The 12,260-nt window shown below is 38.8% G+C and overlaps 1 protein-coding gene across 3 annotated transcripts in view; it reads right to left on the bottom strand.

The window, feature by feature from the left end:
* The window catches only part of FBXL4 (F-box and leucine rich repeat protein 4), a 94,255-nt gene that overhangs the window by 45,438 nt on the left and 36,557 nt on the right, over positions 1 to 12,260 (bottom strand). For all 3 annotated transcript variants that reach the window (XM_050949270.1, XM_050949271.1, XM_050949272.1), the window contains exon 4: positions 10,195 to 10,439. In XM_050949270.1, coding sequence (XP_050805227.1) covers positions 10,195 to 10,439 — 245 coding nt within the window. The remainder of the gene's footprint in view (positions 1 to 10,194; positions 10,440 to 12,260) is intronic.

Below are 12,260 nucleotides of genomic sequence, written 5' to 3'. Positions count from 1 at the left end.
GTTACTGCACAAAATGAGTAACCCTTTCTTCTTCTTTGAGTGCTGTTTGTGTGGGTGCTCCACTTCAGGTGAATGCAGAGCAGTACCCAATGTGGTTGGGTGAACATGGAGTTATATGCATAGTAGCAGCGTAAAGGACAGTAAGGCCGAATATGGCATCCACCCTGGAGTCCTGTGTAATGGAATAGTGCTTGAGAAAAGTATGTTCTGATGCCCATGTGGCAGCTTTGCAAATATCCGAAATGGGTACGTTATGCAGGAATGCCATGGATTTTGCCATGGCTTGAGTAGAGTGGGACCTAATCCCGAAAGGGGGTTCTATGTCATGGGTTTGATAGAATGATCAGATGTAGTCTGATATCCACTTGGAAAGTCTTTGCTTGGATATCGCAGCATCCTTGGATTGTTCAGTTGTCAGAACAAACAGTCTTGGGGATTTACGATTCTCCTGTCTAAGTAGAAGGCTATGGCCCTCCTAACATCAAGGTGTGTAATGAAGACTCCTGTTACGATTTATGTGCTCTCGCCTTCAAAGTGTTGCAGTGGATGCACTTGGACAGTATGTACGTCTCCCTCGGCCATCTCATGCAGAGGGAGTGCCCATCAGAGCGTGGCATAGCCTCCTTGCAAGAGTCGCATCTTGTGAAGCCAGGGGAGCTTGACATGGCAAAAGTAAGCTTTGGTCCACTCGGGACCTTTTTTAATGGTTCGTGTTCCACAGAGAGCCATGAACTGGGAAACTAAGAAAAACTAAGATTTTTTTTTCCAACTAACAACTAACTAACTTATCTAAGGAAAAACATTTTTAACTGAGCTATTTTTATCTAATTATCTATGTTTCTATCTCTAGGGGAAGAAGTTGTCACACTGCCCCGAGCTCCATCTTCAGCCAAGGACGGTTGAGAAGAATTGAGGGGATCAGGCCATGCGCACACTGAAGAGACTCCAATGGCACCACAAGACAGCTGCTGCACACGTGTGGCCCGACCAGGCACTGCTACCCAAAATCTCCAATCAACAGCGCCAGGACGCACCGTCACCTGAAGTGGAGCACCCACAGGGACAGCACTCGAAGAAGTGGGGGATCCAGCATCCAAGGCTGTTGCGGCTCCATGGTTTCCCCTCCACTGTCATGTTGGCAGAGAGCAGCAGGGTTCCCCCTCCACCTGTGGTGGCTGGGAGCTGCAGGGGGAACCCCCCTCCACTTATGGCAGCTGCAGGGTGGCCATATTTCCAAAAGAAAAAACTGGATATCCCCAGCTGCTCGCCCAAGTGAAAGCTGTCGCCTGTCACTGGAGCCCTGCGGGGGCCCTCTCAGGAGGATGTAGTCAGTTGCTGGAACCCTGCCATGGCCCTCACTGGCTGATAGCTCCAGTTCCTCAGCCTGGGACTGAAGCAGAAAATGTCACAGAGGTCTCTGGAAGCCACGGATTCCATGAGTTCTGTGATCTCCGTGACATAAACGTAGCCTTACCAATGACTTCACCCATTTGAGCTCCTCTCTTGGCTTCCAGAGTTTTATAACACTGCTTCGTACTAGGCACGGTAGAACCTTGGTACTCTTGTCATTTCTGTTCTGACTGTTAAGAATAAAGTTTTCATTCACAGATTTTAATTAAAATCCTGAATTTTCTAGTGTCAAAAAACTTTTGCATACCTTATATTAATGTAAATACTTCAGAGTGTCACTAAGGTTTTAAAACAGGATTAAGTGGAAAAAAGTTCATTGGATCGTTTTTTTCCTTAAAAAAACAAAAACCCACTTGCACTTCCCACAAGTAAGCTAAATTATATACCATTTCCAGGCTATTACTATCATCTCTAAAATAGCTAGCCGTAGATGTTTCCTCTGAAACAAAAAAAGAGTTGTCCCTAGAATTCAAGAACACAGACAGTTCTGTGTTTGGCCATGCTAGCTTTACAACAGATATCTAGAAAACTTAAGGCACTTTAATTACATTATGAAATCTAGACATTATGAAACCTAGATAGATTCAAAAAGCAAGTTAAAAGTAACTTCAGGTACTACAACTGTCCCTATATCTGTCAGCAATTTTGTGTGGTTTTTTTTTCAGTGCATGAAATGCAAATATGGCAACACTAAGAACTGAAAATATAATCAACTTAATGATTTTCATTGTACAACATAAATTTAAAAAGTAAACAAAGAGCATAAAGGCCAACATGTAAATTATTAAAGTGAAACAGCAGAAATATCTAATGTATAAAGATAAAGTAATCTATTTTCAAAAATTAATTTTTAGTTGATATGGTCCCTTTAATCCAGAAGGATTTTCCTCTTTCACCTCAGAGCATTTGTACAGAGTCTTCATATATTTCACGGCATCACTTGATCCCTTGCTTTACTTTCCTGAGCAGGTCATGTCCATCTACACTCAAATTCCATTTGTGTGAATTAATCTACAACGTCTCTAACACCAACTGAAAAATAATGTTGTTTGTGTTATAAGACATCTCATAGTCTCTTCCTGCTTACACACCACACTTGTCATTTTTGCACAGATACATTTAAGATTATTCAAATACTCATCTCACTTTTTAATACCTGCTGTGTCTCCTTTTTCCATTTCAGTTCCCCTCCCCTCTTTATTTCTACCCGATTTATAGGAATTTAGTTATTTTCTGTAATACTCTGAAGTGTAACAGTTACGATATTCTTCTATAACCCTAATGGACATTATCAATAAATTAAATTACCATCAGCTTTGCCTCAGGATGTTCATATGCCTGAAGCATTCTATCATCTCATAACAATACAGTTTGTTTTAGTCAGAGTTCTTAAATTATTCCATTTTTTCTAGATCGTTACATTTTAAAATAATGATTTCCAGGAATATTTACCTGTTTAACTGATCAAAGTATAAACAAAGAATGTTTCTTAAATATCATTTAGATATGGCTATTTTAGAGAAACACTGTCAATTTAAATTACATAGGATGAAATCCTGGCCCCACTGAAGTCAATGGGAGTTAGGGTGGATAAAAATCCATGATTTAAAAAAAAAAATCAGATTTTTTTATTTAAAATGGATTTTTTTGATAAAATGCTTTTTGAGGGAAAAAACCTATCTAAAGACAGTTTTAATTATGATACATTATAGCTCAAAGACCTCCTCATGGAATTGGAATTATAAATTCTAATTCTATTGGATGAGACATATTCATGTAATGTTTAAGAAAAGTTTTGTAAATAAGTTCCAATAGTTCATGGATTAGGGACCCAATCTTAAGGGATTCCAGGGGCTTCTGTATAGATTATTTAGGTTAATCTTTCGATCTACCCAATGTGACTCAGTGCTCAGCTTAGAAGATACCAGATAATTAGTTTTGCAGTTCTCAAACTGTGGATTTGCATCTCCAGAGATAACATGCTTGTTAACAGCAAAAATGTTTAAATAAATAAATAAAATATAGATGTCAGAAATAACAGACCTCAACCCTATTGTCCCTCTGCAAATTTGTGTACACAGAGCCAATCCCTTACCTCTCTCTGAAAGTGAGAAGTTTCAAAAAGTTCAACGAAGAGAAAGATTGTTGTAGGCGGAATAGACCTGGACAAGGAAAAGAAGTCTGGAGATAAATGTGAGAAGGGTGAAACAGGCAGTAGAAACAAAAGTGAAACTGTTTGAGCAGCAAATTCCAGAAGTCTTGAGGTCTTTCTGAGCGTAGCCTTCATTGATTTGCGATTTACCATACCATTCACTCACTAGAAGGGAAAACCTATCATGGCAGCAAGCTGTAAAAGAGACCCAGTTTGGAAATATTTTAATGAAGTTCCTCTACCTGTGGGTAAGACAGGCATGCATGCAAAATGAAAACAGTGCAACAAAGAAATGCAAGGCCTAGTTTCCCAAATGAAACCAAATCATGAGAAGTGTTCCTTCTCAGGAGGAAGCTGCGTTGAAGATGATGAAAGGAACATGCTTGAACATGCAGGATCTTCAGGTTGGTAAACTTTTTTATTTCATACTTCCTTCTTAAGGATCGCCTGTCTTCCTTCTGGACTATTCTTGAATTCTCATGTTTGAGCAAAAAATATAGTTGTTACTCTATGATACTATCATTTTAGATGCAGTTGTGATAAAAAATAAATAGCTGAAACAGGCAGATCTTCCTTTTACAATTTTACCTTTAAAGTAGTACTGAGTGTCAGTGAATACTACTAAATGAGCAGTATGGTAATAATAATTAAACAACTGCATTAACTTATTTTGTTTAGGAGAATCCATCCTCCACATACAGGATTCTGAAGACTATCCACCTTCAAGATCACCATCATTTTCTATAGTTTCAGAATTATCTGCCAATGATAGTGTTTCAGTCACATCATGTATGTCACATAGCCACAGTATAACACTTATAGCAAAAAGAAAAAAAAATCTCCATCATCCAGAAACCACCATAGATAAATTTGTGATAAGAGCCAGCAGATTACAGAAAGAGGTAATTGATGAAAAAATTGCCTGGTTTGTTTATGCAACTCTCCTTTCCGTATGATTTAGATGTTGAACCCACACTTCATTAACATGGTTCAGTTATTAAGGCCAGGATACAGTCCACCCAACAGAGCAGGTACTGCAGGCAAATTGCTGTATGAAAGAGAAATTGAGCAGTGTTGAAAAGGTCTGGAGGGTAAAATTGTTAACCTGAGTGTTGATGAGTGGAGCAACGTCCACAATGATCCTGTTGTACGTGCTTGTGTGACAACAGAAGAAGGGAATGTCTTCCTTACAGAAACAACTGAGACATCAGGAAATGCACACACAGCAGAATACTTACAAGAAGTAGCAGTAAAAGCTACAAAAAACTGTAAAAAAAAATTCAAATGTCTAGTACGTAGCTCGGTCACAGACAATGCTGCAAATGTATCCAAGATGAGAAGAAATTATTTAGAAGAGAGTCCAAAGCTAATAACATAGGGTTGCAGTGCTCATCTGATGCACATCCTAGCCAAAGACTTCAGTGTTCCAGAAATAAAGGCTAATGTTGTTGAAACTGTAAAATACTTCCGTAACAACCCTTTGCAGCAGCTGCTCTGAAAAAAGTGGGAGGAATCAAACTAACTCTCCCACAAGACATGTGATGGAAGTCAGTAGTGGACTGTTTTGAGCACTATATCAAGAACTGGCCTAATCTGATGACCGTTTGTGAACACAATAATGAAAAAATAGATGGCACTGTCACAGCCAAAGTTCTCATCATTGGGCTTAAGAGAAATGTTGAACACATGCTGAGTACCCTGAAACCTATTTCTGTAGCCTTGAACAAAATGCGAGGAAACAGCTGTTTTATTGCTGACGCTTCTGAAATTTGGAAGGAACTGAATGAGATCTTAAAAAGCGAAATATGCAATGACAGAGTTAAATTACAAGTATTAAAAAAACAAACAGGACAAGCACTATCTCCAGCTCATTTTCTTGCAAATATTCTCAATACTCGGTACCAGGGTCAAACCTTAACTGCTGAAGAGGAGGAGTTGGCGATGACATGGACATCCAGCAATCATCCCTCCATAATGCCAACTATAATAAACTTCAGAGCTAAGAGTCAACCACTCAAGAAATATATGTTTCCTGATGATGTTTTAAAGAAAGTCACGTCAGTGAACTGGTGGAAGTCACTTAAGCATTTGGATTTAGAGAGTGTTGAAGTGATAATCTCACTTTTAACAGCAGTAGCTTCTTCTGCCAGTGTAGAAAGAATATTTTCTTCCTTTGGATTAATCATTCCAAACTGAGAAATTGTTTGGGACCTGAAAAAGCAGGAAAGCTTGTTTTTCTTTTCCAGATTATGAACAAACAGGAAAATGAAGGTGAAGACGACTGAGTTATCTGCAGAAGCCAATATTTTAAGTTTCTCATGTTGACCTGGCTGACATAGTCGATTTAATTTTTGTTTTGTTTTTTAAATATTTCATTTTATTTAGTTAAAAACAATTTTAACAAAAACAAAAGTGATTTTAAAAAACTTGAATGTTTAACTTATTTTGTTAAAATATTATATGTTTGCTAGTGAAGAAAAAAATCCAGAATACATAACATTGTTGTTTTAGTTAAAAAAAAAAATTTAAAAAGAATTTAAATGTCTCTGGTGATGTTCTCCTCCTAATACAGCATGGCAAGAAAATCCTCCCAATGACTTCATAAATATCTGCTTCAATGTTTGCTGTTGAAGAAAAAAAAATCCAGAATACTTAACACTGTTTTAGTTAAATAAAACAATTTAAATGTCTGTCTGGTGATGGTCTCCTCCTAATACAGCATGACAAGAAAATCCTCCAAATATAATGATTAACCTGTTGAACTGGAGATAGCTCACCTCCCAATTATTTCATAAATATTTGCTTCAGTTACCTTTGGTAAATGAAATAAGCAACAATCATTCATTTTCTGATATAGCTGTAAAACTAATCTGAAAAGTTTTCAAAATAAATCACTTAAAAATGTGTACGTTCTAAAAATGAAACCTACATCTACCTGTGAGTTGTGAAGAATATTTATTAAGGTTATAACAACTAACAAGAGTGCACTTTTATGAAGAAATCCGTGATTAAATCGAGTTTTCCTGAATAGTGATTTAAATCAAATCCACCCTGAGTTTTGCCACTGGCTGAAATGAGGCCAGAATTTCACCCATTATTACCAAAATATTTGATTTTTAAAATATATTTCCCTTTAAGTTATCTAAGATAGTATCAGTATAATTGATAGATAATGTAATTTGTTTACAATATGATTTTTAAACTGCATCAGAGGAAGGTCCAACATCCAAATAATGGAGGCACATGAAGCTGTGTGTGGAATGCTAAAAGGCCACTTGATAGATTTCCCTCTGTTGAGGAAGGTCCATCTTTATCCAGAGAGTGGCCATATTACAAAAGGAATTCACACTAATGCAATGCTTCCCAAACTGGGGTTCGCAAACCCCTGGGGGTTCACACAATTTTACAGGGGGGTCGCCAGAAAAATTTCCTTAATGGCAGCCAGAGGACCCTGGGCATGGGAGGCAGCAGGTGTGACCCAGTTGCAGACCCAGCCCGAGCCCTGTGGAGCACTGAGTGGGCAGCCTGAGCCCCACGGGGCCAGCAGCCCCGAGCCCCGGTCAGCAGAGGCGCCGGCAGCCCAAACCCAAGGCAGCGTGCGGCTGGGCAGTTTGAGCCGGCAGCCTGAGCCCCAGCAGTGGGCATGGGCCAGCAGCCCAAGCCCCATGGAGTGCGGAGCCGGCAGCCCACACACCGGCCAGCAGGGGCCAGCTGCTGAGCCCCATCGTGGGCAGGGAGGCAGCTGGGACCCCAGGCATCCAGGTGGCAGCTTGGATCCCTGTCTTTGGCAGACGAGAAGTTGGGTGGCATAAGGGGCAGAGTGAGCAGGGGCCACACTGTAAATAGGAGGTGGTCCAGGCTAATTTGTCCCTCGTGGTGCACCTGGCCCTGGTGGAAAAAAAGGTGTTTGCGCGCCAAACCAGCCGGAACCAGGTAGTAGTTACTGTAGCAGCATTCGGGTGACTCAGTAATTCAATACTAAGTCATTTTCTCTGGAGTGCTGTTTTGCTTCAGTGAAAGGTGAGTGAATGTTAGCATCACACTGAGGAGATTTAAACTTAAATCTCTGGAAATATTCATTTTTAGGAGGGGGTTCATGAGATTTCACATTTTAGTGAAAGGGGTTCACGGGTTGTTAAAGTTTGGGAACCACCGCACTAATGCCTATGAGAAATACGAGCTCCTCTAATATCTATGCTCCCTTAAAACACACTCAAATTCATTTAGCAACAAACAAATGGGAAGCAGATTTCCCTTCCTTAGTGCCGGAAAATGACAGAAACAGGTCAATGCCCAGTGATGAAACAGAAAAATTTGTCTTTTTTAAATTATTTGTAAAAACAGAAAGAGACATCTCTACAGAGCAAAAGAGATAAAACAGCGCTTCAAGATATGTGCCCTCACAGTAAAATCTTTCAAAAAACTGGCCAAAACACATAAAAGATAGTACGTTTTCACTCAAGAGTGAAAATCCTGTGTAAATCGTATATTTAAAAAAAACAACCACCCAATAATTTAGTTCACTAGTCCTGATTCTTAAGGGTATCGTATAGCTGCGTGACTAACAAGCCTCAGCCAAAAAAACCTCCCAAAAACTCAAATGGCTGCATGCACTTTTTTCTGCATGACTCCTAAAAATACAGATAATTTAGCAATCATCTCCAAGGTCTGAGAGAACACTTAAAATTGTTCTAAATAAATCTTGTTCACATACGACCATAAATAGGCCATGCTTATTCAGATTATTCATTAATCAAGTTATGAATATTTAGTGTTTATTCTGGGAATGCTGACTACAAATCACTGCAGCTATCATCTCCGTAGATAAGTAAAAGGGCCAATCAGTAAATGAACCCTATCCTAGACCAATGTCATGTTGTTATTTTGCAGAGTTTGTAATCCTTTAAATTTGGGCAGTTATTCCACTACCAATCACACCAATGTCTAACTAATACAGTTAAATATCATGCATTAAATTTTCAGAGATTAATCTGTACTGAACATGTAAAAAATGAAAGTTGCACTGTGTATCTATATAAGCTTGAACTTACACACATTTCTAGTTTTCAACAGGCAGAGTTAACAGGAACGACACTACTGAGCATCTATATGACAGAAGGCACCAAATGTATCTAACTGCACAGCCAGCATTAGAAGATGCTTTTGTATATTAAATTATGTAATGTCTTATTTCCTACAAATCTACATATAAGGAGAGATGCACCTTGAATGATATTTAGAAAAAAAAAAAAGAAGGAATTTTCAGAGTATTTTGTACTTCGAAAGGAAAAAGTGGTTGTAGTACTGCAAAAATGTATCAGAAATGAATATATGTGAGTGGAAAGAATATACAGAAAAAAAGTTACATTAGACTAAACATTTCTGTTCTATCAGTGAAGTTCAGCTTCCATCTGCTGGTTATCTTTTGTTTACAGAAGTCATTTTCTGTTTACAGTGAAGTGCCCTAATAGATACTGTTTAAGGCAAATGAGCAAAAAAGCACAAAATGAGACATTAGCAAAACAGGAACATGGTGGTTGTACCGAAAAGTGTCCCTGTAATTTAGCTGTTTTTGATGAACTATGACTACATAGTCATTTCTTCCAGTTTGGCATGAAGGTGCATGTGAAGATATTTTAACTTACATTATACTCCAGTGATTACTTAGGGTCCCACTCCTGCAAGCTGCTCCACATGGGTCAACTCCTTTGCCCACAAGGAGACTCATTTACTTCAGTGGGGCTCTTCATGGGCTCAGGGACTCATCCCCAAAATGAAGCAGTTTGCTGGATCCTGGCCTAATGAATGATCTGAAAATATAATCCCATACACCACTTACTAGCTCTGTCCATGAGCTAGTCACTAGAGTTTAAACTCAACTTATCAGTTCACTGAAAGCAGACCTTCAGTAATATACTGTTACCTCAATATAATCCCACCCGATATAACATGAATTTGGATTTAACGCAGTCAAGCAGTGCTCTGGGGGGCCGGGGCTGCGTACTCCGGTGGATCAAAGCAAGCTCCATATAACACGGTTTCATCTATAATGCTGTTAAGATGTTTTGGCTCCCAAGGACAATGTTATATCGAGGTAGAGGTGTATATCTGAGTTTGTGCTTTACTAACTTACAGGACCACTTTTTGACAGTTCTCTTTCATATAGCACACAGTAAGAAATATAATCAGTTCAATATCACAGCAATTCCAAAATACTGACATTTAATGGCTTCATCTATATCAAGGACATTTTGAAGGTATTATTTGAGAAAAAATTTTTTATAGCGTAATTCCAATTAGAGTCTCAATATTACAGAAGAAAGTTAACATGAGTTCTTATTAAGAGAAACTTTTCTGTATGAGATATATTAAATATATGTAATCTATCACATTAAACTGGCTTCTATTGTTGTGTGCAATCTCTCCTTGTTTTAGCTGGAAAATATATTAAAGTGAACGATTTCCTACATCAGAAAATCCTGCCCTTCATGGTAAAACACAAAGAAGCTGCATGCCTGCCTTTTGATACAAGCATGAGTTCTAAAGGCTTTTAAATATTTAATAATGAAACAACTGAACAGCAGCTCAGAAAACAGGGCCTGCTGAAATACCTCAGTATATTGAGCACTGACCTGCTAAATCCAGAAACAGATATGGCTCCCCTGTTTCCTGTCCAAGATAAATTCAGCCATTGGACCAGAGTGCAGCGAGACAGTAGATATTCCAGAGATGTGTCATTTATTCTTGCCCAGTAGGGTTGTAAACTGAGGTGAATGTATTGTAGAGGATCACAGCAATGCTGATATAGTAGCTTACAAGTCTGTGCTAGTCTACACAGGTCTGGTACTGTAAGGTGACTCAAAATCAACTGAATGAGCTATATTAAAAACACAAAAAAAAGATCACAGAATTCAAAATGTGAAGGGAAACTTGCCAAGCAGTAAGAAAATATACTGTTAATTACAAAGTTAATATTTTTATTTAAAGTAGTGTCTCAAATAAACCATAGATTAACAATTAAATAAGAAATCACCACCTTATCAGTTAGATAACATTAAGCAACAGTGGAAAAGCAGCTCAGCATATAAAAGAAACAGAAGCTTTCTAACTATTAAGAAGCTTCTTACCCAAGCTAATTTGAACAGTTGTATAAATAAATGTAAACCCTATGTTTACATAGCTTCCTTCACAGTCTGCTCTCTGAGTTGACCAGACACTGAATTGACATCCTCTCTCTTCTTCCCTGCATTTGTTTTTCAGCTAGTAGCACATTTGCAAGAGACAACAATTAAGACTCTGCTCCATAGGTGCTGGAACTGCAGCACCCTGGGGTTGAAGTGGTTTCCATCACATACAGGGTTTACATCACATACAGGTTTTACAGTTTGGTTCAACGGCTTTCAGCAACTCCACTATACAAATTGTTCCAGCACCCCTGCTCTGCTCCAATCTCCCCATTCCCTGATCTTCCTGGGATTTAGCCCTCTGTTCCCTGCTGTAAGATTCAACTATGCTTCAGCCTCAGCCCTACACCTCCCAGGCCCCATGGTTCTGGTTGCAGTCACATCTACACTACTCGCCGGACCAGCAGGTAGTAATTGATCTATCGGGGATCAGTTTATCACATCTAGTGTAGACGTGATAAAATCGATCCCCAATCACTCTGCCATCGACTCTGGAACTCCACGCGGTGAGAGGCAGAAGCGGAGTCTACAGGGGAGCGGCAGCGGCCGACTCGCCTCCATCCTCATGGCCAGGTAAATCGACCTAAGATACGCCGCCCCCCCCCCCCTCGTGTAGATCTAGTAAGTAAATGTGACCAGTGCACAACTCTCACTTTCTGACTTTTTTTCCTAGACCTAATCACTCTCTTGCTTTGTGCTTGGGGTTCCATCCCTTCCCTGTACCAGATGTAACTCTAAACACAAGTTCTTAGCCAGTACCAAAGCAAACGGCCATGACTCCAAAATACTCCCCAATCTGCCTCCCCACCCCTACTACACACCTTATAATGCCCTATTTCAATTACTTTTGCTTTCCCTACCCTGTTTCACTTGAAAACATGGATAAATATAAATATGGATACTCATTTAAAAAGGAGAAAAAAAAACAGGAGAACTGCCACACAAAAACTTTGTTCGATTAGAGATTGACAGAAAATGCACTCAATCATTACACTCATTAACCATGAAAGAAATCTCCAGTTAAGACAACATTAACACACACAAACACCTAAAGGCAAATGATTTAAAGACAGTCAAAAAATTTTCCAACAGAATTTTTTTTGGCCAGTAAACGCAGATTTGTTGAAAGCGAAACATTTAGAAGCAATGTGCCAGTTTTGACAAAAGTTTGTTTAAAAACAAAAATTGAAATAAGTGTTTTGCTCCATTTAACCTTTACTGAACGTTTTGATTCTTAATTTTTTAAATTTTATATATTATAAAATCAAATCGAAATAGGAATGAAACATTTCAATTTTGTAAAAACAGAATATTTCTATGAACCCCAAATGAATTCCACCCCCCCCCCCAGAATTCCATTTAACAGGACATTTCAACACTTTTGTGTGTTCTGTTTCAGAATGGAAAAAATTTCTAAGTCACAAAATTCCCTGCAAAATGAAACATCTGGTTCCCACCCAGCTCTAGATTCTGTACTCAGCTATAATAAACACAAACTCACTCTCAGACTCCTT

Source organism: Gopherus flavomarginatus, chromosome 4 (genome assembly GCF_025201925.1).
Source record: "Gopherus flavomarginatus isolate rGopFla2 chromosome 4, rGopFla2.mat.asm, whole genome shotgun sequence".
In the NCBI taxonomy this organism is placed as follows: Eukaryota; Metazoa; Chordata; order Testudines; family Testudinidae; genus Gopherus; species Gopherus flavomarginatus.
Note: the sequence above shows the minus strand (reverse complement) of the source record. Positions and strands in the feature narration are given on the sequence as shown.